This window comes from Struthio camelus, chromosome 9 (assembly GCF_040807025.1).
Source record: "Struthio camelus isolate bStrCam1 chromosome 9, bStrCam1.hap1, whole genome shotgun sequence".
In the NCBI taxonomy this organism is placed as follows: Eukaryota; Metazoa; Chordata; class Aves; order Struthioniformes; family Struthionidae; genus Struthio; species Struthio camelus.
The window spans coordinates 28,124,624-28,150,364 of NC_090950.1; the positions used below are offsets into that span (position 1 = coordinate 28,124,624).

Sequence of the window (25,741 nt, forward strand, 5' to 3'; positions counted from 1 at the left end):
ATAGTAGACTTTAACAGTAATGTTAAGTATAAAACACGATCAAGAAGCAGAAGTTCTGCACTTGCCACAACCTAGGCTATCAACACAAAAAAGTTAAAGGTCTACTACTTTACAGGTACCAACATACAGGAAGAGGGAAAAAAAAAAAATCCAGTCAGGCTTAGGAGTCAAGGGACCATTTACAAAATATTTAAATGAAATCCTCCATGAAATTTTTCACAAGACTATTTAATTAAGGTGCAGATTAATTATTACTCCATGTAAAACACATTCAGATAAGAGGTATTTCCTATGCTCTTCTGTTTATCAGTGTCTGAACACAAGGCATCAGTGGAAATAAAATGCTAGCACCAAGTAACTAACCAACAAATAATATCTTTAAATGTATTGTTGGTACTGTTGTATGACTGTTTCTTTACTATTTGATGATTACTTAAATGCTCACGTTATGCTACTAATGGCACAAACTGGAAAACTGGAGTACAAAAATACTATTTTGTCAGCTAGACTTTAACAACCTTATCAGAACACTAAAAGTGTTGCTCTTTTAAATTCAGATTGCTGGTAATAAAACATACTTTCACATGGGTCTTGCTAAATAACAGTTTTATGAAGTTACTGCAGATAAGTGACATGAGAGGTAAACCAATTCATAAATACGTCAATTAAAACAAATCAGTTATACTTAGATATCTTTCCAGTCAAAGTTTTATCAATCTGCTCTGTTGTATTCTTTCTTAGTGCTCCCTCATTTAGCATTAAAATAGTACTTTCTCAGTGAAGGAAAGAATTTATTTCTTCTTTTGTACCTACTGTCTAACACTACAAGAAACACTACTGTAACAGAAATGATTATTACGAAACTATGATTCATGCCTCACAACTAAGTCAGTGCATCTTTTTGTCTCATCTACAACACTCGTGTTGCAGCTCTTCTTTTGAGCAAAGGCTGCTGCTATTTGTGCCGAAACACAGGATATTTTAGGGATGTGGAAAAAAAGGTGGGACAAGGTACAATGTTGGATTTACTTAGGAAAAAAAAAAAGAAAAAGAAAAAGAAAAAAGAGAGAGAGAGACATCTTAGAAAGAATACCCATTGGGAACCTATGTCATTAGGTTACCTCTCTCTTAACTTACCAAACTTATGGAAAAAAATGAACCCTCCTTTTCTTGCCTTGTCAGGGACATTTACCCAAAGTTTTCCTTCCCTCTGGTCAGACTTCAACTGAAGACAGCTACTTCTGGCAGACAGCAGTAATTCTTTGCAAGCACCTCACCAGAGCACTGGCCTACCTTCCATCACGTACTCCTTTTTATCACCTTGGAATGCAGGAGTACAAGCTTGTTAGTACATTTGAATTACTATTTTTTCCCCCTTATATGTCTGGGCTAATATTCTTAAACTAATAAACATGGCTTAAAATGTCTGCTCCAAAGTGACATTGCGACATATCAGATCAGCAGGAACACCGGAGGAGATCTCCAAAATGCATTAACATATTTGAGAGAGAAGTCTTAAGGCAGGTTTTGCTGGAAAGGAATAGTCTCCTGGAAATCAGTGTTAACTGCAATTAAAAATTTGATTGTAAATTAGCACATTTCAACAAGAAATGAAAGGCAGCACTGCACAATGGAGATGCCTAACAAGTGTCTTTACAGAGAAGAAAAAAAGAACCAAGTCCAACTCAAAAAAGCGTAACTGTTTGATTATGTTCATCTTACCAAAGGTATGCAAGTTCACTACCAGATTACCTTGTTGGCTCCATACTGCAGTGTCAGTACAACTGTTGCAAGAAAATAAATTGAGGTTCTGAATATCCAGTCACAGCAGATCTTAGCAATGTTTCTGATGAAGGAGACTGACTACCCGTCACAGGAAGCAGCATCTGTTGGTCTTCAGTCCCAATGGGAAGGGGAAGTGGTAAAGACATCTCAGAGGGCTTCACATCTACAGACTCTGATAAAGGACTTCTCTGACTCTGAATGGATTCTTGTTCGTTGAAAGAATTCTCAAGTGTATTGGAATCAGGGGGGGTTTCAGATCCTATTAGGAAAAAACAAATCAAGTTTTCCAAAGCATTTCTCTTACAGCAATTCATGTATGGAAAAACTTTGCAGATATATAAGAACTACTATTAGAAAGAACAAGTCATTTTTACTCTCAGAGAACATTAGCTAACTGCAATTAGAAATCTGACTATAGATAGCACAACTGAAAAAGAAATGAAAGAACGCTACAAGTGTGTCTTTCCATGGAAGAATAAAAAGAACAAGTCCAACTCAAAATATAAACACTTGAATGATTATGTTCATCTCACCAAGACTCTCACAGTCACTATCAGATTGCCTTGTTGGTTTAACTGCAGTGCCATCTCACTACCCCTCACAACTTTCTTTAGAGACACCATCCCTCTGGGGTGTAAAAGGCTGTCTGAAGAAACCTTCCAAAGTTGCTATGCAAATCCTGCAAATTCCTTTTCATCTGATTGTCTAAACAGACTCTTAACAGCCTTCCTGTTTGAGTGCAGTCTACCACTGCTTTGGGAGGGCTTTCTGATTAGGCCACAAAGGATATTAATAACACACTGCAAGCACTCTCTAAAGCCCGTTATTCTAGTGGTGAAGTGTTCCTATCTGCCCTCTGTCTCTCCATTAGGACTGACTCGCCTCACCGCGGCTCAGCAGCTCTCACTGCCCGCCTGTATTCTCCTGCTCTCCCAGGCACTCGCCAAGCTCCCTGCCTGTCTCTCTGCATGCCGGATTCCCGCTGCACTGCGGCCTGCCTACGTGGGGCTTCACAAAGCCTTTGACCTTCAAAGCTGGCTTTGCCTACAACTCTTCCCATTCTCTCCCTAACTTGCCCCATCTGTCCCAGTCCAGACATACACAGATACCTATTATTTCTTTTTCCATATGACAGAGGCAAGGGAATTATGGTTAATACACTTAAGGATGGACAGATAATGAGGCATACGGAGACAGTGTTGAAAGAGGCTGGCTCTATTATCTGAACATGTCTGTGCTTTGTACCATAAACAAGTAACGTATCAAGTTTCTTCCTAATCAAAATCTGATATCTAGAATAGGAATTAGATGTATTTGAAAAGTCTTTTTAGGGCAGCATTCACAGCTGGGAACATTCTGCCAGCTGTCTAGTTTTCTGTGTTTGCTAATCCAGCTCAGACTTGGATTAACGTTGAGTATATATATATAATAAAAATCTTTCACAGATGCATTAAAAATATTTGGGCCTTCAAGAAGCAAAGAAATTCTTGTAACCAGCATGCCTTGTTCATCTCATTTATTACCCTTGTAAAAGCAGATTCCTTCTAAAATAGATTAGGGAAGAGGTTAAAAAAAGTTATCTACAATCCAGACTATGCCTTACTATGAAAACCTCTCACAATTTACTGGAACAAGAGAGTACATATTTACATAGGAAAATTCTTGTCAGCAGCAAGCCACTTCTCTGTTGATCAAAAAATGTTTCCTATAGCAAGAAAAATGCTTTGTCTTGAATCTATTTTAAGGCATATGCTTTGTGCTTTAAAAGTTTCGGCTGTCTCTAAAGCAGATGCTTTTGGCACTAGAGCTACCCAAAAATACTTTTTTTGAATGTCAGTCCTATTTAATAATAATTAAAAAAAAAAGTTATTCAGCATGGAACAAGACAAAACAGTCATTACAATACCTTAACCTTGCTTTACACAGAGGACTCACCTGTGTGAACTTTTGTTTTGTGCTTCTTTAGATTTTTTATGTCTGTGTAAGAATTTCCACACAATTCACAGATAAATGGTCTTTCACCTGAAAAAAGGGGTTTGGCAGTTAGAACTGAAGAATATAATATTGAAATCAAAAGAAAACACAGTTATATACCTAGGATAACAGATTTTAAAGTTATATTTTAATATATAACTCTGCAACTGTAAGTTATTTTGTCTGTGTCTGTATTTGTTATTAAAAGCATTTGCTGAAAAAAGATAGAAAAGAAAAAATCTCATGTTGGAAGTAAAGCCATGATAATACATCAATACCTAAGCTGTTAGATATTAGTCTGAAAAATGCAATTTAAAACAAATCACAAGCAGTTTCTTTGTATCTCTGTGTTAACATAATTCATAAATTAAAAGACTCTACTATTTTCAAGTACAGCACAAGATGGAGCGAATGTAGAAAATTACTTATTTTGCAGGAAGCAACTTGTCTGGAAACTGACCTGTATGGGACCGAAAATGTTTATTGAGCTCTCCAGAGGAAATAAAACTCTTTCCACAAATGCCACAGATATATGGCTTCTCTCCTAAAGGAAACAAGGAGTTTGTTATTACAATTACAAGTCAGAACACACAAAGAACAAATTAAAATGAAACAGAGGCAATGTCCAATGGGGAAAAAAAGCCCCTAAACTGAAGTCAAAGGGAAAGAACCTGAGAAAGAAACTGATGGATGAAAACACCAGAGGTAACTGCAGATAATCCTAGTCTACAGTTTTCCTGATCATCGCTTATCTCCATCCTCTCTGCAGGCAGCCAGTCCTCCCTCATCAGGTCTGTTCAGGTATCTCTGTCTTCTGCCTCCCCTTACCTGTATGTTTTCGGGAATGGGTGATGAGAGAACTTGACACAGCAAAGGCTTTTCCACAAGTGTCACACACATAAGGTTTCTCCCCTGTGTGGCGACGCACATGGTAGGTGAGCGTGCTGGCCTGAGCAAACCGCTGACCACACCGGTCACACACATAGGGCTTCTCGCCACTATGCTTCCTGTGAACAAACGCGCACATTAGGAAGGGATCTCATGGCAGACATGGAAACGACACCTGTGATTAAAGGAACGTGGCGTTGCTTCAATCAGTACTTAAACCCCCAAGTTCCTCGTGCTAATGTTCCATGAACTAAAAAAACCCAATGACCTGGAGTTTAGGTTTGAGTTAGCAGCTTCTCACTGAATAAAATTCACTGTCTGTTGACTTTGGCAATTCAAGTATCAATGATTTCAGTGGCAGATGAACTGAACTATAAGCATTGCACAGGTAACGTTCAGCGTGCAAACTCAGCAAGTTTTGCAGTATGCTATACTGAAAGATAAAAGGATGATTCTTAACAAAGGGACGTAAATTGTCCTCCTGCCAAAACATACAAAGAGTCCCATGCAGACAGCAGCGAACAGAGACCCCTGTTCTGTTTCACTTCCTGCCAAGGAACTCTTTCCTTGTCAGCGTTAAAAGAGATTAAAAATCAAAACAAAAATCCAGTCACTGCCATAAAGACACCAGTATGAATGCCGCAACATTCATAAACTGCAAATCACTTCCCTAATGAGGAAGTTCACAGACATACATAGCCTATTATGCAATGCAAAACAAGACCTGAGAGTAAAGGAGTAGAAATGACCAAATTATGTGAATGTAACTCCTGCTCACGCTGGAGTGAATTGTTCTCTGTTTAAAAGAATCTATGAATAAACATATGCCGGATCCTGTTTTTGCCTACCTGGCATGAATCTTCAGATTGCTTGATGTTGCAAACTGCAGATTGCACACATCACATTTGTATGGTTTCTCTTCTCCGTGATGCATCCGACTGTGGAACACTAACTGGCATTTCTGGGCAAAGCCCTTGTCGCACAGTTCACATTTGTATGGCTTCTCCCCTAGTGAAAAAAAAAAACAAACACAAAGAGTACGTGAGATTTAGTAAGAAAGCTTTCCAATCTATTTACTTGATCAAAGCTCAAGTCTCTGTTCTAGTACTTCTGACAAATAACATCCTGTAACATCCTATAACCAATCCACTGAAGTGCTACCTGCCAAGAACATAGCACATACTAGACCATTTCTGAACATATTACTTTGAGATAAAAATATTAATTATCCTTTTTTAAATAGCGCCGTTTTCCCAATATTATTTTGGGAACGCCACTACTGCCCTTTCAAACATTTTGGTTATGTCCATTCATGACAATGGATATTTGAGATGAATATCCAGTAAATTACCCGCTTTTTCTTGCCTGTTAAGCAGCAAGAAGTCTTAAGTATACTCTCTAGTTTTCACAAGTTTTCCGTTAGCTTCTGCTGTAGAATGCTACAGGGAGTTCTCTGACTAGTCACGTTTTTTTTAGTGGTCAACGTGGTCTTATCTAATGGACTGTGCAACTCCACAGTCTTAGATGACAATATAAAAGAGCCTATCCTTGTATGTCTAGGGCAGTGCACAATCAAGCTAAGAACACAACAATCCTGAAGTACACTGCATAGATAAGCACTTCAAAAATAAAAATTTTAGACTAGTTCTAATTTGTCATCTAGCAACCAATACATTAAAATTCCCTACCTATTCATGCAAAATTTTCAAGTATAACACCCTCAGAAGTAGAAAGTGTGGCTGATGTTCCTGCCAGGAAACTGTCCCTGAATAATGCTCACAACCTTCATCTTAGCATATGAATCTTTGGTTAGTCATTGGCTGGTATATTTGCAATCCTCTCCCTTGGCTACTGGGAGAACAAGGTATTCTCCTGCAGCTGTACCCCAACACCTCCTACTTCACCTCTTTCACATCTTCATGGCTTCCTGGATATAGCTCCACTGCTGACTTCTGCTCAGGGTTTTCCAAAGGGGGAAAAGAGCAAAAGAAATGAAATTTCATCTTTTTCACTATTACTTCAGAAATCTGAATAACAGTCACAAAAGGAAAAAAAAAAATAAGTAAACAATGTCCCTCTATTGGTCACTAGGTTAAGTACAGCAGCAGAGGCAACAGCAGAAGAACAGCTGTACCAGATCAGGTTGAAGACCCAACTAACCCAGGACCAAGTCACCAGTAGGAATCTCTAGGAACATTAGAAAAGACAAGCAAGCATACTGCTTCTCCAGTGCGTCTTCCTGGGCTCCAGCAATTTGCTGTTCATAATCTTTTTAAGCCAGAGGTGTTGTCCTAATATTTAAGTGCTCATAATTGACTTTTCTTCCATGCTTTGCCCAGTAGCTCTTGATACCACACAAACTTCTAGTAATGAGATTGAACGAAGAGAGTAACATCATCATACATTTCAGCTAAACATTTTACGAACTCAAATCCAAAATGCTGTAGTAACTTAGCTATTTCCCCTGTCTTTTGAAAAGATACCTATGGGAGAAGTTGCCTACTTGTCACAAAAATGCATTTTTTTTTCCTATGTTACCAAATTATATATTAGCATTTGATGTTAAGGGGAAAAAAAGCAATAGAAATTATGGTATCAAGCACAATGAGCCTTTCATGCTCTACTGGCAATACTCCATTCCCTTTAATCACTCTACAGAGAGAAAGAACAGTCAGCTCTTCTGAGACTTTCCAAAAAAAAAAAAAAAAAAAAACCACACACCAAGATGCTTAGACTAATAAAGTCCTCTCTAGGTATTTAACATTTTTCAGTACTAAATCACTTTCTATTTTAAAACAGTTCATGCTATCAGAATACAGGTACTCCCCCCATATGCATACTGGTAGCAGACAAAATTTTACAGCAAAAGTCAAAATGCATATAAAGATCATTTTAGTTATGTAATCATATGCTGTTTTTACAGATCTCAACAGTACATAACGACAAAGCCAAAAGCTTACCTGTGTGAGTTCTTACATGTGTTTTCAACTGATTGCACTGTGTAAATGCTTTCCCACAGAGTTGACACACATATGGTTTCACTCCTTTGTGTATTCGCATGTGTCGACGGAGGCTACTGGCTTCTGAGAAGACCTTTCCACACGTGTTGCACACTGGTTTAGCTTTGGAGTACTTCTGATCAAGCTCTTCTCCTGCACCCTCCAGCTGGTAAGTGTTCTTTTCATTGGCTATGTTAGACATACAATGCTCTTTCAGTGCACAGTTTTGCTGAGGCTTTCCCCGTTTTTGTTTTCCTGTAAGAGTCTGAACTAAGATATCTTGTGCTGCCAACGTTTCACTTTCCACCACAGACGACAACTGTAGTTCAGAGTTATCATTGCCTTGGGCAGCCTGTTCTGTTATCTGTGTGGCCAGCTTATTTGCATCTAAGAACATTTCAAGGGATGCATTCTCAGTCACATCATTCTGATATTGTACTGATTTATTCTGTATGCTTTTGGGGGAGCTGAAATTCTTCTTTCGCTTTTTGGTTTGAGCAGATTTCTTTTCTAAAGCTACTTTCTTTGCTTGTGATTGAACCAAGTCTGCAGAAGCAGCATCTGCTTTCTCCCGATTACTGTAATCTCGGAGAGTCAGAAGGCAAGTCTGCTGATTCATTTCAATGTTTCCAGTGATACTAGATGTCTCTGTAGAAGATGGATTAGCAATAAAAGCAAAGTCTTCCATCTTTATCTTGCATTTAGTGACCACTTCTTCTACTTTGAGATAGTCGGCAGCCTGGTGAATTTCTTTAACATTCCAGCTGCAAGAAAATAAGACTTGTGTGACAATATTCCAGACAAAGCAAAAACTTGTTCTCTATCAAGTATATTAAATACAGACAGCAGAGCTATGGAAAAGTTACATTATCTGAAAACACAAGTATGAGACACAGGCAACAAAATCTAACCTAGTGTTTATATTACAGTAAGACAGCTACTCCCAAACTGATGGCCTGTGTCTAGTAGGGTCTGCAGGTCTCCAGAACTAAAAATTTTATTTTCATTTACATAGCTTTTGTAGCATTTTAAGTTAAAAGTCCAATCATAAAGTGGTGAACTCAGGAATCACAGTATGAAGGGATAAAACAGTGGAGAATAAAACACAAAAGTTATTATTCTATAGTCTTTCTGCCAAAAATCTTAAGTAATTCACAATGTATTCACCTCAGCTGTTCACTGAAGCAGCATTAATCCTGTTTTATAAAATGATTTGCAAAGAGTCTTTACTTTGGATCAACAGCACACAGACAATCTTAAGACCCATAAAGTCCTTCTTTGAACTACTACCCTGTATTTTTCAGTTCCTGCAGCACAGGCCTCAATGGTTAAAAAAAAAAAAATCTGAAGAGGGTAGCGTACATTTAACATATGCTACAAATGAATTTAGGGATTTATAGCACTTTGAAGGAAGATCAATTGTAAACATCACTTTATCAATCTATTATACAAATGGAAAAACTAAACAATCTTGTCTGCATTACTACAGAAAGCAATTGCTCCCAACACAGTAACAGCACTAGGAATAACCTTCCACTTGAAGGTTGTTACGACACCACAGCTGGGCTGACTTGCTATGCCTCACTGCTTTTTTCCTCTTTTGTTTCTTCCTACTTTTTGCGTTTATACTTAATTCATAAAAATTTGAACTAGCTTATGTGCAATACTAAAGTGAATAAAACAGATTTTTACCACTAGTGCTCCTTCAACCCCTGTTTTCTTTTTCCATGTTTCATTCTCTTTCTTCATCTTATCTGCCTTCCTTTCCTGCCTTTTTTTCTTGTCCATCTATTTTCTCCTCTCTTCCTGTCTTTCTTTTAAGCTTTCTTCCTTCAGGGCATAGGCAGTAGTTACAGTAGCAGAGGGCCGCACAAGTTCATAGAAATCAATGTCTTTAAAAGAAACTGCAGTGATAAGTTAATATCATGAGTTTAGAATTAAGTATTTTACTTGGCATACATTAAATGCAAAATGTGGTTGATTCAGTGTAGTTGCACAGCTCAAATTACAAAAAAAAAACACAAAAAAAACAAAAAACCCAACCATCTGTTGTGTCAAATTGCTATAAAAATACATGTTAAGATATAGGCTCTTATATGATATGATATATAATAGATTTTTAAGGACATAAAAACAAAGAAGAAACACCACAGAGGATATTAACAATTAGACGTCTGCAACAGCATACAAGTTTAAGTTTATTTTTACAATACAACTATAAGCACCAGTATAAAAAGGATACACTGTCAGTGCTGCAGAAATTCCCATTTTCTTCATGCTTAGTTGCATTATAATACAATATAGCAGAATAAGTAATATTTTTACACTGTCTGGTTCTTTTTAATTCAATAAAGTAATCAAAGTGCTACACTAACAGCTTTGAACATCTGCCGCTGTGGATGCAGTTAAACAAACAGATAATAAATAACCAGGAACAACTGTTCTTTGTGCATGAATATAACTGTTTTACTAATGTTGTGTAATACTAGCACTGAGTTCAAAGTAAAATCCCGTGGTTTCACTCGTGCACCCACCATCACAAAAGACAACACATTCTGCAGACAGCTGCAGCAGTCACCTAAAGGGATATAGTACAAGAGCAGGAACACACATTAGCAGACCTGCAGGTATCATCTTTAGTCAAATAGCTTTGCCTGGGTGAGAACAGTACTTTCATCTCCCTCTGGCCTCAGAGCCCTCAGCCGCTGTCAGAAGGAATCCAGAAACTATCCTAATGCAGTTCCAGACAGACACCAAGAACACTGCAGACTCCTGTTCATACTTAATTTGCAAAGCATAGCTTTAAGAAATAACTGTTTACATTGCTCAATTACTATTCGTGCTTGTAGCTAATTTTGAACAAAAACATGAATCTGTGTACTTAAATAATGAAGCATGAGCTTAGGGCATCAATGGCAACAAAGTTCTTTAAAAATGCATTTGACAGCAGACATCAAGGAAGGGGTGCGAGCACCTGGCTGTGGACGTCTAAGTAGTGACACCTCCCTGCTGATGGATAATCTTTTTTTCTCCCTGAGAAAAGCACTACAAAGAACGTTCACTGTATGTGAAGTAACACAGCATGCACAACATCAACACAGTAAAGGAGGAAAATAGTTTTTCTCCAATTCCTCTCAGGTACCGTAATTGCAGATTACGATTCTGAATAACAGATCATGCAAACTTTAACAAATATATATATTTCTGAAAATAGCAACTGTCCTTATCTCTCAAACTTCAGCCTCTACTGCATATAACGGTCCTGTGCATTTGCTTTGGAAATCAACTCCTATAATCCAACTTCAGAAAGAAGACACTTATCCTTCTCTCAGGGATCACTGGAGATTTTAATCCCTTCTAAGCCAAACAGAGAATGAAACTATCAGTAAAATATCAGACAACATATTTTTCTTTTGGATAGCTGAAAAGAACAGGCTAACTATCACCTGAAAAAACACTCACATGCATTTTAAAACATATAATCAGAGGATCTTCACTTGCTAATCAATGTCCACTAGTAGGTGTTCCTCCAGAACTTATTACAAAGGACAAAAAAAATCCAGTACTACCTTAACACAAAGTTCATTTCCCTTTTCTTCTTCCCCCCCTTTACTAGGGTATGTTACCTGTCAAGGTTTAAATTTCCTGTATAAATAAATTCCAGGAGTTTTTGGAATCCATCGGCTTTCACTTGAGTCTGATCCAGAACAACATTGTTGTCAGAAGCATCTCTGTAAAACGCACCGAAGTACTCGCTGAAGGAGGCGAGCACGTTTCTGTGCGCTTTGAACTGGAATTCACCAATAACAACAGTGCAGTCACACAGAAAGCCGGCTTCTCGCTGTTTGTTCAGCCTCTCTAGCAGGTGCTCGCAGTGATGAGAGTACTGCATCTTGATAGCGTCCTGGCGCCTCCTCGCTCTGGTCTAGGAAAGAGAAGAAGTTGATTAACGAGCGAGATTTGCGCTGCCCCGACAGCGCTACCTTCGCCTTCCCAACCCACCCGCTCGCGGCCAGGCAGCGTCCGGGCAGGGCAGGGCAGGGCAGGGCGGCGGCGGCTGCCGCCCCTCAGCGCGGGGAGCAGGGCGGCCCCGGCCCGGAGCAAGGGGCCGCCTCGGCGCCGCACAGCCGCGCCGGGCCACGGGCACCGCCGGCGGGACCTGCCGCGGCCCGGAGCCCGCAGCGCCCTGCCCGTCCCCGTCCGCCCGTCCCGCCGCGCCGCCCGCGGGGCCGGGCCGGGCCGAGGCCGCGGAAGGCGGCGGCACTGGACACGCACCGGGGAGGGAGAGAAGCGGCGCCTTCACCTCAGGCCGCCATTTTCTGATGACGCCACGCGCGCCGCTTCCGGGATGTGACTTCCGGTCTCAGTCGGGCGGCGCCGGCGCCGGCGGCGGGAGCGGGGCCCGCGACCCGCGACCCGCGACCCGCGACCCGCGACCCGTCCCGCTCTGCAGGCAGGACTGCGAGCAGTCCTGCGGGGAGGCCGCGGACTACAGTTCCCATGGTTCAGCGCGGCGCGGCGCGCGGGGCGGTGGGCGGGCGGCGAGGAGCGGTGCATGCCGGGAGCTGTAGTCGCGCCGCGGCGGCCGCCCGGCGCCTGCTGGGGCGCTGCGAAGCCCGAGTTAAAACCCTAAGACGATGTTAAAAACACACCTGCGCCGCAAAACCAGTGACTCCAGCTCCGGGAGGCTGGTTTGCCCCCAGTGAAACCTCCGCGAAGGGGGCACTATTGCACCGGTCGAAAGGAGGGGCGTAGGGCCCGTTCGGGTGAGCGTCAGGGCACGGCTGTTTGGGAGGGATCGAGAAGTCAGCGTTAGATACAGTCGGGGAAACTAATTTGTCTGTGACCTTTGAAACTTGGATTCAACAGAAATGATCTAGAAGTCATTTATTTGATACACATCCTAGCCACGCGCACTAAATTGTCAGCTGAAACATTTTAAATCTCCGCGTTAATATTAAGGCAATAGTGCTGAGAACTTTTAATTTTCGTGTATCCATGCTTCTAATTGAAAATTATTATTTTTTAAGTTCTGTTTAAAGTCTAAGGTTACCCGTGACGGCGGCAGCCGCTGCCCGTCACCTTCGGGACAAAAAAAACAGCAGCCCGCCGGGACGTGTTTCCGCCCGGTTTCGAACCGGGGACCTTTCGCGTGTTAGGCGAACGTGATAACCACTACACTACGGAAACGGCGCTTGGAGCGGCGGGGCGCTGCCGCCCAGCTCAGCCGCTCCCGGCGTAGTCCTGCGCGCGGGCGTAGCAACCTCCGCGCCCCGCTGCAGCGGCACAAAACGCCAGCTTAAAGAAAGAGCAGAACACGGTGCTCGTTCTTGCAGGGAAAGCAAGACACGCTGAAAAGATGCTCAGAAGAAAATAAATAGATTGCATTTATAATACCAGTGCCCTGCAATGTGTAGCGCCTTTCGCTCCGATATTAGAAAAGGCCCTACAGGTTTAAGAAACGTGCACTGACAATATATATGCAGGTGTAAATATAGATATGTAAATAAGCTTTATCCGTTGAGAAATAATGACTACACCTGGGACGCGAATACTCCAACAAAACTACACGTTCTGGATAGGAAGCTAAAAAAGGTGTGCCCATTTAAAATTACATTAGGAACCTAAGCAGGCACAGAACAATTGCTAGAACTGATATTTGGCTTGGATGTTATCACGGTTAACGTCTTTTTTTTTTTTTTAAACCAAAAATGCCTTGAAGCAACTTTCTGTCTCTTTATAACCAAGCAGCTGGGCACTGTCTCAGGCAAAAGCAAGCATCTTCTTGGGGACACGTCTTTAGGAGCACAGGAAGCTTCAGCATCTTTCCACAGCTGCTACAGCAGCTTCCACAGGAAGCCGTACAGCATCTTTCCTATTCTCTCCTACAAAACAAGGAGACAGACTCTATATACTGCCTTGTGAGGGCAGGATTTGCACGCATAAAAGAGTTGGATCTACTGCCTTTTTTGAACCATGCTGAAAAACTTCATTCCTGACTGTGAGAAAGAGTCCTACCACCAAAAATATCCCCACGGGTATGAAAGAGTAACTTTAAAGCCTTAATCTTCCCCAAAACACTAATTACTTTTTCAGCATGCCCATAAATGAAAAGCCGTACCCTCAGTGGACATTTCACACCAAAATGGATGTCGTTCTAAAGCCCCTGGGCAAGAAGCCCACAGAGTATTTTGGGACTGACTTTGTGGTAGGAGCTCTTTGGGGTATGGAGTTTGCTAGCGGCCTGAGCTCGGATTTGGGGACCGTCTGAATTTCGGCTGCCGCTTGTGACACGGCCTCAGGGTGCGCGTTGCCGCGCGGGCGCCGAGCAGCGGCGGGTGCTGGTGTCGTAGCGACCGTCCCTGGCCTAGGCGGGCTTTGTCATAATAGAGGGGCAGACACGCGCGGCTGCCTGGCTGCCTCCCCATTTCTTGCTGGGGACCGAGCAGGGAAAGGCAAGTCGAAGCCGCTGCTTGCGATGCCAAATCCGCCTCCTGCCGTCGTCATAGACAACGGCTCGGGCCTGATCAAGGCTGGCGTCGCTGGGGAGAAGCACCCGTGGGTCACCTACACCAATGTGGTTGGCCATCCCAAGGACGGATCGGCGGCAGGCCGGAAGGACTGCTACGTTGGGAACGAAGCGCAGGCCAGGAGAGGGATTCTTGCCCTCAGGTATCAACCAGAGGAGCTGTAAAGCCCAAGGAAATGAGAGCAGAGTAAGATAGGGGTGTTTTCCAGCTGGTGCCAAGGAAGGAGCGAGCCAGTAGGACGGGCAGGACAAAGCAGGTAGGGCAGCCAAGGGAGGCTGCTGCACGGAGGGAGAGGCTGTAACATGCTGGTGTTATTAGAAGTCGGAAGATGAGAGACAGCCGCAGCTGAAGAGAAGAAAGGGAGTAGTTTGGCACTGCTAGCCTGGCGGGGCAGGACCGTAGTAAAGCGGCAGAAATGGGCTGTAGGCAAGCCGGGAGCTGTACAGGGAGCACCTCGCCTCCGCCAGGGTCTCCTGGGCAGGCCGCTCGCGGCGGAGAGGGTTTGGAAGGGCAGGAAGTGACTCACCCTCCTGGATTTTCGTATACACCAGGCGCTGAGATGCCTAATCCTGGAAGGAGCTAGAGAAGGAAGCTTAACTTTGCCATCCTTTGCAAAGAGAAACATGAGCCAAACCCCAGCCAGTGGGAGGAGGAGTGAGGAAAGCCAAGAGAAACAAAATAGAAAAGGGAGAACAGCTCCAGAGGAAGGTAGTGACAGGGAAGGGAAAGGGGAAAAAAAGCTGGAGGTGGGCAGTCTGGCAGCGGCTGCCGCGAGATTTCTTAACCCATCTTAACCCACGCAGAGGTTTCTAATGGTTACAGGGATGTGTATGTAATCAGCACCGCAAAAGAGCATCCTTACTAACGCTTTTCATGCTTGTAGCATATTTCAGGTCCATGTGGAAGGCACCTGTGGGAACGCACTTGTGTTCCTGGCGTTACAGCAGCGGTACTTCACCACGATCACGAGATCCTCTGTGCACAGCTGTAACAGCCAGCTCCAAAAGGCTGACATCGCAGCCACATCTTCACCCAATCCCATATTGCCCCAGTATTAATAATAACCGTTCTCTTCCTGCAAGGTCTTCAGCAGTCATTGAGAATTACATTTTAATGATTGTAAAGGAAGTAATGAATTAAGATTTATTTATATCAAACTGTTCAGCCTTAGCTTGACAACCACGCTCAAAGAATGAAGGTTCTGATTAGGTACCATCACAACTGCAACCTTCTCTGAGGTCCTGACTCATCTCAGCTCTCACAACTGCTGAAGCTGTCTGACCTTTGAAAGGGCCAAGTCTCTTTCCAGTGCTTTCTCAAAGCAACATGCATAATTGAAAGGTATGCAAAGGGCTTACATAAGGTGCTTTTTCTTCGTGTTCTTCACCTAGGACATGCCCCAGGAGACGGCCTTGCCCAAGGGGAGATGCTAGCGTTGCCATGGAGCCTGGAGTAAAGAATACTGCCCTTTTATTTTGTTTGACTCCTGCAGGTACCCAATAGAGCGCGGGATCATCAACTCCTGGGAGGATATGGAGGCCGTGTGGAAGAACGTCTACGACAATGACCTGCAGATGCAACCTAGTGAGCAGCCCGTGATTCTGACCGAGGCCCCGCTCAACCCTCTGGTCAACCGAGAGAAGATGACCGAGCTCTTCTTTGAGCGCTTTGACGTACCAGCTCTCTATGTGTCTATCCAGGCCGTGCTCGCGCTCTACGCTTCGGGACTCACCACGGGCTGCGTGGTGGACTCCGGTGACGGTGTCACCCACAGCGTGCCAATCTTTGAAGGCTACTGCTTGCCCCATGGTGTCCTCCAGCTTGACCTGGCTGGCCGCGATCTTACAGACTACCTAACACAGCTTCTGAGAGACAGCGGCACTTCACTAGACACCGCAGCTGGGAAGCAGCTTGTACAAAACATAAAAGAAAAATTATGTTATGTGTGCCTGAATCTAGAGGAGGAGATGGCTAAGAAACCTAGTGAAGTGGAAAAAACTTACCACCTTCCTGATGGCAATGAAGTTAAGGTTCAGGATCAAAGGTTTCGTTGTCCAGAAGCCCTTTTTTATCCTCATAACATTGGTGTAGAGGCACCAGGGATTGACAAGCTCTGCTTCAGCTCTATCACGAAGTGTGACGTTGGCCTGAGGGCTTACTTCTACTCCAACATCATCCTTTCTGGTGGTTCCAGCCTCTTCCCTGGAATTGCTGAACGCTTCAACAAGGAGATGGTCCACATGGTCCCGGGTGATGTTAAGGTGAAAGTCAGTGCTCCTCCTGAGAGGAAGTTTTCGGCTTGGATAGGAGGCTCTATCCTTGCCTCCCTGAGTGCCTTTCAGCAAATGTGGATTACCGTGGCAGAGTACAGGGAGGTGGGGCCTAACATCGTGCACAGAAAATGTTTCTAAAGTACACGTGATTTTGGATGGATTTTACGGAACGTATTGTGGAGAAGAACCTCAGATTACAGCTGCCTGGACACTAGTGTCAAGGGCGTCTGTGCCTGTAGCCTGCCTTTTGAAAGCCCAATAAAAATCATGACTTTCCGCATAGTTACTTCCTTCTGAGTCCCAGAATACACCACCTTGAATACATGTAAAACATAGGTTGTTAACGCGGTTCTTTGCCTGTACAGCGTATAACTAAGGTTAGAAAGACAGAGCGCGCTACGCTATGGCTTCATGTGAGCGTAAGCCCGTTTTACCTGCGGGGTGTGTGGGGGGGAACCCTGTAGCTTTGCAGCTCCTTGCTTTTCCACGGAAATCCCGGGGTCGAATCCTAAACACGGGAAGGGCCTTTCGCAGGAGGGGCCGGGGCCGGGTCCTCCGGAGGTGGGTGGGGGGGAGGTCCGGTGCCGGCGCGGCTCGGCGCGGCGCGCTCCCGCAGCACGTGGCGCGGCCGGGGGGCGTACGCCCGCGCCTTCCAAACTCCCGCCACGCGCCGCCTCCCCGCCCCCTCGGCCCGCCGGAGCCAATGGCAGCGGAGGCGGGCGCCTGGCGGCCAATGGGCGGGCGGGGGGCGGGGCCGCCGGGGCTATAAGAGGCGCGGCGGGGGCGCGCCGCCCCGCGTGGCGGGCGGGGAGGGCTCCGCCGTTTCTAACCCTAAATGGCTCGCGCCGCGCTCCCCGCGCTCGTCCGCTGTTTTACTCGCTGACTTTCAGCGGACGAGGGGAGTAGCGCCCCCCCCACACACACACCGTGGAGGGGGGGGCAGAGGGGAAGGGGTGACCGAGAGCAGGGAAGGGGAAAAGAGTGGTGATTTGGGGGGGGGGGGGGGAAAGGGGGTTCAGCGACCAAAAAAAACGTCAGCGAGGGGTCTCTCCTCCGCCGCCGCCGCGACTCGCCCTGGCGCCCCGCTCCCGCCGCTGCCGGGGGACGCGCCGGGGAGGCTCCGGCCGCCGCGCCGCGGGGAGGCCGCGGTCGGCCGGCTCTCGCCACTGCCGCCGCGAAGAGCTCGTCTCTGTCAGCCTGGGCGGCGGCCGGGAGCGGCGGGGCGCGCCCCCCCCCGGCGGGGCGCCAGCAGAGCAAAACGGGAGCGGCGGCCCCCGGGCCACCGCCGCGGCCCCCTCAGCCGTGGGGCGCGCGGCCGGCGCCGCTCCGACACGCGCGCGCGCGCGCCGCGGGGGCGGGGGCCGCCCCTCCTCCCTCCCCGGCACCCCGCGTTCCGGCCCCCTCCTCCCCCCCCAACTCCCACCCAGCGCGCGCGCGGCCGTTGGGGCCGTTGGACCTCCGCGCGGCGCGGCCGTTGGCGCCCCCCCGCCCTGAGGGGAGACGACGCGGCCCGGCCCGGCCCGGTGTGCGGCGGGGGTCGGGAGCCCGGTGGGACCCCGTTGCTCTGGGATGGAGAGGGGGGCGTGGAAAGCGGGTCACGGGCTGGGAAGAGAGGAACCCCGGGGTGAAAAAGCAGTGATCCGGGGGCTCTGGGACGCTGCTGTCGGCCAGAGATCCGGCTTTTCCCGCCTGCTAGGAAATAGGCAGGCGGGATGGTTCGCCATCGCTGGCGCCGCGGCCCAGCAGATCTTATCCTGGGGAGCCGTGCGAGGATGGAAACTTTGCAACGCTGAGCTTTGCTCATCGGGTCCAGAAGCCTGGAGGTGGACTTGAGGAAACACGCCGAGCTCCAAGTACGGGCAATCGGCAATAAATACTTTGCTGAGGTGTGGACAAATCTGCCGTGAGGGAGGCGCAAGAGAAAGTGTTGGGGCTTGTCTCCAGCCGGATCCCTTTGGCCCAGGGGCAGAGCGAATCTGGCTGTAGGCTACCCAAACGGCCGTGAACGTGTAACGCCAAGCGGTGGCCTAGTGAAGCTCCCTCTCGCTGGAACCAAACTTTTACTTTAACGCTGCCGGTCGGTCTCCCCGTGGGTCAAAGGTTTTCTCTTCTCCTATAGCCAATATCAACTAGTTTTAGGTAATTCACCAGAAACGCAGGCACACGTGCGTGCCGTGCGCAGCCCAGCCTCGCCAGCGCTGACTGGGGAACAGGGCCCGATCCTCACCCGCGGGCAGCTCCACGGCGATTTCTCGAGTGTTTGACCAGTGCCACCTCGTGGCCTTGTGGGTTGGGTTTTTTTGTTGGTTTTTTTTGCCCCCCCCCCTTTTTTTTGGTAAGAATGTTCTGCGTGTTCACCTATCAGAAAACAAACGTTTAGAAACTGAGAACTTAGTTTACTTCTATTTCTCTTTGTTCGTGCTAGCACGGAAAATTTTGTTCCGTATAGTATCCTTGGTGAGCCGCTATTGAAGACAATGTATCCGAATCCTTGCTACTTTTTGAACAGCCTGCAGCTGCCTTCCTGGCTCTACTGCTCACTGAAATGGTTCTACAAAGCATGACCCTGGCTTTTTAGGAATCGCAACAGAAGCTGTCAGCATTTTCTCTTTTCCTTTTCTTTCTTTCTATCCTGTCCTGTCCTTTAGACTTTACAACTATTTGCAAGTGGCAGCCGCCCTGGTATGCCAAAGAAATGGCATTTGACGGTCCTCCTCTAAACAAAACTCAATTGGCAGCAAGCAGTGGTTACTTTTGTTGTTGTTGTGTTTTTTTTCAAGCTCATGTGCACTGAGAAGTCTATCATCAATGCTAGATGTGACACTAAGTGATACAGAGAGAGGCAATATCATTTGGGAGAAGAGGAGTCCTTACACTCGAAGTTATGAAAATGCTTTATTGAGGAGCATATTCTGGGCTAACATTCAGACAGTTTGGATGTTAGGATTGTATGTCCAGGCGGCTGGCTTGTTATCAAATGTCAGATATCTGAAAATGAACACCAAAGTCGGGAGAGTCTCTAACAAATGTTTAGATGATGAACTCCGAAGGATGCCCTGCTCACATGAGTAGCCTAAGGCAGGTGTTCTTAAGGCTTGAGATCAGTCGCGTGACCTTTGTCGTGTCAGGTTGGGTACAAGGAAAGTGCTTCAGCCAAAGATGAGAAAGCTATTTCTTTAGGATGAGCGTGAAGAAATGGCCTCGCTGTATTCTACTAATACATGCACTGAGTTGTGTTCTGCTGCCCGATCATCTTGCTCTGGTATGACATGACATTTCTAAACACCTTAGAGTTGTCTGTCCCTTTGGCGCCATGGGAAGTTACTTCCCTTCTGTGGAGAATTTGGAAAAAAAGGTAGCACAGCATGGATTAAATCCCTTAGAAGACTTGCTCTATAGAATTTCACGATGCTCTTGAAAGGATAGTTGCAGGTGCAATGTTATAACACTTAACCCACGTAGCTGTCCTCTGAGGGTGTTTCAAGAACTGATAGACTCCGGAACTTTTAGGGGATGAGCCTTCCTCCCCCGATTACCATATTTTGCAGTGCACATTTCATACTATGAGATTTTAGCGATGTTTTTATTTCGTCTGCGACAGCGTGTAGCATGCACGCCTCTTGAACTGTGTTCCGCTCCTGGCTTTGCCTTGCACTTTGTGCCTTCAGTCAAACGCCAGCAAGATGCCAGCAAGAACGCTCTTCCACTCTCTGAAGAACTTGCTCTATATGAAACCAGCAATATTTTATTTTAAGCTGGTTTCATTAAACTGCTTCCAACTTGTTTTTGCCTTCTTATATTGTTTTTAAATCAGTCATAGTGGTCTGGGTTGTATGTGATTCACCAGTAAACAGGCAAAACAAAACAAGAAAGGTTTAAATCAGTTCAAGAAAGTCTTATCTGCAAAGATGCACAGACTTAAGCAAATCAATATAGATTCACATGTTGATATGACCTTGTGTGTAAGCATAAAATACACTTTGCTATGTACTTGAAATCACCAACAGAAGGCTGATTTTTTTTCAGTTACTGCAAATTCTGCTAAAAAAATTTCAAAAAATTGTTTGCAAAGATGACAGTATGCGTAGACTTTGTAAGAGCAATGCAAGTAGAGTTAAAGTTGAACTACAACATTTGGGTCTGACAAAACAGTCCAAGTTGACCTTGCTTATGAGACAACAAAAAGTGTCTTAAGGAGAAATAATAATTATCAAAGAGTAAAGAATGGTTTTATTCAAAGGCAATTTAACCTCAGAGAGGTCTGGCAAACATTAATAGAACGTACTCTAATTCTGTTTGTAGATTGCCTCAACAAGGGATACTTTTAAAATGTATTTTTAAAATGTGTTTTAAAATGTATTTTGATGTCATATCTTAGGATATTTACCAGCAAAAAGACAATGGAAGAAGCATGCATCTCTTCTCAATGTTACATTGTTTCTTTATAAATAGCTATGTAAAGACACGTTATCAAATCTTTGTAAGTATTAAAATATGGACTAAAGAAAATTGAACTGCGTAATGACTTAGTGCTTTTCTTTGCACAGTGCTCCATATTCAGCTCAGCATGCCTGAGCTAGGAAGTTGTTTTACCCAAGGAAAAGTTCTGAAAGACCAACCTAATGCAACTCCATACCTGCGACACTGCAGCTTCAGATAGCAGCTTCTGGTCCTTGGTCCCACGGTAAGTGAATTTGACCTGCTTGATGGGTCAGATCCTGCCCAGCAAGGTCTGTCTTTAAGTGAGAGTTCTATGTTATGTAGCCTTTGCCTAGAAACACGGGGATGAATTTTGCTTCCTCCATTTATAGTTTTCCATTAACGGTGACATAATAGCAAATTGAGCATATTATTATCTTAAAATTAAGCTTTATTAGTTAGCTGCATCTGTTACTTTGTGCGTATTCAACTCCAACTGCTGTCATTAAGCCGGAAGGGTCTTGCATATTATCTGCACAGAAAGAGCAGTTGTGAACATTTGGATTCAAGTAGAATTCCCAGCTAAAATGATGATGGTTTAGAAGTAAAGAGGCTTTTTCTACTTTTTGTTCAGTTAAACATTGTAGTTTGAAGATTTCAACGTGGCAAGCTGCTTTCTTAAGTTTTGATGAAGTCTTCTACGTGTTGTATCTGTGTTTTGAAGGTCTATTGGATGTGCTTTTGCGGTTGATTGTGTTTTTTCCAACAGTAGATGGCAATATCCATTCATTTGTAAAACATAACAGTAAAATTCAATCCATTACAAAATCTAATGTGTAAGTAGAGTCATATTCAGGGATTTTAAATGAAATTATTTGTAAAAATCTTGATTTTTTTTTTTCCCAAGTACAGGTAAACTTTTATTAGATTTTGCAACCTTTGCAATTTAAATAATTGTTACAGAAATCACTTTAATGCAAAAATTTGATGGATGCTATTTAAGCTTCACAGCAATGCACTATAATGAATTATCATCATGTAAAAAAGTACAGAAAAGTATTTTCAATGAGCATTCCAGTTACACTTAAGTGATCAACAGATGCTGGTTAAGAACTATATTTTTCTGTCTTGCCAATGCTCGATGTTTTCTTGTTCAGGCTTGCTCAGAACGGTTATAAATGTCATTTTATATTTGACTTAGGAACTAATTAAAATATATATTTACACAAATTAAAGATGTTTTTTCCTGTCCATATACTTTAGGATTCACCCTAACAAATCTGTCTGAAAACTTGACCCCACTGAAATGAGTGTTAGAGTTCTGTGTTTGTAGCTGCTCTTGAAATTTATTTTTGTTTCTAAAAATATGTTGTAAAATTTGAAACTAGTTGTGCAAATACTAGCCTCTCTAATACATAGCAATATGTAGTATACTTTATACTAGCAATACCTGTTATAGGACAGATCCCGTTCCCTGTTTCTTATTTAAATAAGTTTTCTGTTTGCTTTTGTGGAATAAATATTTTGCTTCCTAAGAACTTATGCGGGAAGTACGTGAGTGAGAAAGGTAATCATCTATAACAAAGTTACAACCAAGTCACAAGACTTGTGGGAATTTTACAGCTGCAAACTGAAGTTCTCATGCGGTACGACAGCATTCTGTTTTGCAATGATAATGAGATTAAAGGCTGGCGTTTCCCTGTTTTTTTACTGAAAAGATAATCAGACTTCTGTGTATTGATGATAGAATATTGGCAGCTATGAAAATTTTGTGGTGAAATATTTTAGTGTGACAATTAGTATTTTAATAAAGTTGTTTCTCTTTACTCTATTGCTATTACCTGAATTGTTCAGTTAGATAGTTCACTGCACTCTGTGGAGAATAAAACATGGCAGAAAGGATAAAATCGATTGAAATAAGGTGATGAAGGGGGTGTTGGTCCCAAGTCTGCTGCTGACTCCAGATGTGCCCTTCTGCGCTCTTTACCTTCTTAGATTCTTCATCTATAAAATGGCGGTAACAATACTGACCTTCTTTTGACATCTATGGATGAAAAGTGCTAAGCAGTACTATCCTCTTCTCCTCTTGCCCAAGGCAGTAAGCCCGTAGAGCTCTATTGTTTCCTGAGAGGCCAGGCTCTTCATGCATAAAACTGTCTTCTATGCAGCATATTTTCAAGATCAGGAAAACTTACCAAGCCTGCATACTTAAACCTTTTCTCTCTCCTTCAGCCTCTGAGCCTCCTAAAGAGCAGAATTCCATCACTTCTTTCATCGCCCTAATATTCTTTTAAACAACTGTATCATGGGATCTATTGTACTTAGCTATAGTATGTCTACTGTACAGTCCATGTTTTTCATCACAGGAAGCGGCTTGAACTGCTTATAACACATGGAGTATGCATTTGTCTTGTTTTAGAACAGCTTTATATCATTCAGCTGGCATTACAGCCTCTTCTGTGTTTAAAGATAAGTATGTTTAAGTATAATCCTGAAGTTTTTATCTTCTTCATCATCAGCCAATGCTTTAGTTAAAATTTCATAATATGCTCTTCTAGGCAGCTTTGAACAAGCTTAGCATGACACTTAAGGGAATGACCGGCAAAACTCTGCAAATTTCTCTCCCTTTCCTTTCACCCTTATCTCATATTCTCTAAGGTACACCACTTTATCTACACGTTTCCAAGAAGGTGTTCAATTAATAACTCATATGAGTCAGAGCTGATAGGATCTTTTCCATGTATTAATTTAACCCTTCCTTTTAACGGGAGCGCCAGAAAATTACTGGTTTTATGTTTTTTCTATTTTTATTCTGGTTGTTTTTTTATAGTATTGAAGTTGCATGCTGTAATCCTTTGATTGCACTCCCAAGAAATTATTGAGGGTTATAGTAGCTTTATAGGTAACTGGAGTTCTCGCTGCTTTATTGAATAGCAATTTTCTTCTCTATTAATATTGATTTCAGAATGTTTTTATTTATTAAAAAAGTAAACCTGCAAAGTTGGTCATGTATGACCTAGAAATATTAGATATTTTGTTACTCAGTTTCTTGTGCTTGCTGAAGTTTCTGATGACAAGAATGATGCAACAGAGCTGATGAGTACAGCAAAATTAATTTTCAGTGGAGACAATTGCAAGTCTTGTTCAAGGGCATAGGATTGCTGGTCTGTATGCTGTAGTCATTTAGCAGTTAGAGAGCAATGTTTAAAAGCATTCTATTCTTTTATTAGACTTGAACAAGAATATGTTTAGTTTCCATCTGCGTTGGTCTTATAGGAAATTTAAAGTTATCATAAGAGCTAAGATGAATTGATTATAATAAATCCTCTTGACTCATTTCTACATTTTAAGTGCATCTGGTCCCCAGAAGTAGCTACAACGTTGTTAATGTGAGCTAGGAGATGCAGAAAAAAAATGAAGTCACTGTCGGCTAGAGTTGGAGATGAGGACACCCACCCTCACAGAAAAACGGGTCATTTAGTGAACGTGAATAAGTTTCATAAGGAAAATAGGCAATCAACAAGCTAAAGCATCAAGTTCTATGCTGGAAAAAAAAAATCTTTAGAACTGAACTCAGATGGCCTTTTGCTTTTGTTTTACTGGAGGGGAAGATAACATATTCTTTACTGATGTTTTTAATACTAAAATGTTACTGATCAAATATTTTTATAAATTTCTATTCCTATGACTATTGCTAAATTGATGTTCTAGTTGCTTTCAGTGGGAGCAGAACCTATGAATTTGAAATTATTAAAACGAATGGCAGACACTCGTAAATGACATTTGGAGGCTTGTCCCTGATTTTTTTTTTTTCTTCCTTGTGAAAGCACATGAAACTTGCAGTGAACGATTTGCAATAAGCTTATAGAATCTTTCTCTAAAGCTTATAATTGAGTGTCAGCGTGCAGTCTTTGCTTCTGAAATGTTTTAGTTTGTTAGGTGTCTTTGTTCTTTGTTACACATAAGGTGGCTTTTAGGCTGAATTGACCAAGTCTTACAATAGTAGAAGACTAAGGACTAAACATGGTTGTTGGATTAGTGCAATTGTTATCTTAATTTATGATTATACTGCTTATGTTACGATGAGAAATGTGCGAAGAACCTTAATTTAAAGTTAATTGCATTTTTGTACATTGCAGTTCCTTAGTGTTTAATTTAAGTACCTAGAAAGATGAGGTTTAGAGAGGCAGAACCAGAAACTTGCTGAAGGCACGTTGCACAGGGTCTAGCGGATAAAGGATCTTCTTTAGAATTAATTATATATGCCACAATTCATCATCAAATACATTTTTTGACAAATTAATTAGAAAAAAATACACAGCTGAAATATCTCTTTAAATGGAAATCGTTGTGTGGTACAGAAATTACTATGAAGTACAGAGAGAAATTAACCCATTAATCAGCTTTCAGAAACTGTCCATCTTTCCGTCAAGTTGATTTTTCATTCTCCAGTCAGAAGACTTTCCATACTAATTTTTTCCCCTCAGGAACATCGTTTGTAATGTAACAAAGTTGTATCACCGGGAGAAAAAGTTAGTTTATCTCCTGTGAGTATCACAAGCAGATGTGGACTAATAGTTAAATTACTGATTCTGTGATTAATATTGGCCACTGTTTTTGTTGTCAATCTGTTTCATGGAAATCCTGTAAGTATAAAGTCCATTTTAATAAGCTCTGGAATACCACAGTTCTGGAATATTTCTAGCAGTTTGCTTCTATTTTCAAGTTTATCTCCGCAATACCACTGCAGCAGATGACACACGAAGCCACAAACAGCTCAGTGGATTGCAAGTCTGCTGTGCTGCAGGGCCTGGCTACTGTATGAAAATGTTAAGCTTATTTAAAGTACAGTTCAGTCTTGTAACATAAGCCT

General features: G+C 43.2%; 2 protein-coding genes and 1 non-coding gene across 6 annotated transcripts; 1 reads left to right on the top strand and 2 right to left on the bottom strand.

Moving 5' to 3' along the window:
* Positions 1-210: 210 nt before the first annotated feature.
* MYNN (myoneurin) lies at positions 211-12,095 on the bottom strand. Of its 4 annotated transcripts, none has more exons than XM_068954483.1 (9): positions 11,922-12,095; positions 11,273-11,571; positions 7,608-8,410; positions 5,496-5,655; positions 4,588-4,766; positions 4,220-4,303; positions 3,721-3,807; positions 1,753-2,044; positions 211-1,320 (listed from the first exon to the last, which is right to left on the bottom strand). In XM_068954483.1, exons 2-8 carry the CDS (start codon positions 11,536-11,538, stop codon positions 1,776-1,778), a joined length of 1,848 nt encoding a protein of 615 aa, XP_068810584.1. In that variant the 5' UTR covers positions 11,539-11,571; positions 11,922-12,095; the 3' UTR covers positions 211-1,320; positions 1,753-1,775. The 4 variants fall into 4 exon arrangements, with proteins under 4 accessions (XP_068810584.1, XP_068810585.1, XP_068810582.1 ...); XM_068954484.1 differs by adding an exon at positions 9,339-9,550 and having other exon boundaries at positions 211-2,044; positions 11,922-11,980; XM_068954481.1 differs by having other exon boundaries at positions 211-2,044.
* A 668-nt stretch (positions 12,096-12,763) lies between these two features.
* TRNAV-AAC (transfer RNA valine (anticodon AAC)) lies at positions 12,764-12,836 on the bottom strand. The gene has a single exon. It is a non-coding gene; the product is annotated as a tRNA-Val (tRNA).
* Positions 12,837-15,708: 2,872 nt separating this feature from the next.
* On the top strand, positions 15,709-16,587 carry ACTRT3 (actin related protein T3). The gene has a single exon (XM_009673733.2). The coding sequence runs from the start codon at positions 15,709-15,711 to the stop codon at positions 16,585-16,587; it is 879 nt and encodes a 292-aa protein (XP_009672028.1).
* Positions 16,588-25,741: the final 9,154 nt, after the last annotated feature.

Bases quoted from the DNA above. Each gene is read 5' to 3' on its own strand.
- MYNN (XM_068954483.1), bottom strand. From the start codon at position 11,538: ATGCAGTACTCTCATCACTGCGAGCACCTGCTAGAGAGGCTGAACAAA. The intron at 8,411-11,272 runs GTAACATACCCT...ATTTTCTTGCAG, and splicing joins GGAAATTTAAACCTTGACAG to CTGGAATGTTAAAGAAATTC. The intron at 3,808-4,219 runs GTCAGTTTCCAG...CCCTTTTTTCAG, and splicing joins ACATTTTCGGTCCCATACAG to GTGAAAGACCATTTATCTGT.
- ACTRT3 (XM_009673733.2), top strand. From the start codon at position 15,709: ATGGAGGCCGTGTGGAAGAACGTCTACGACAATGACCTGCAGATGCAA.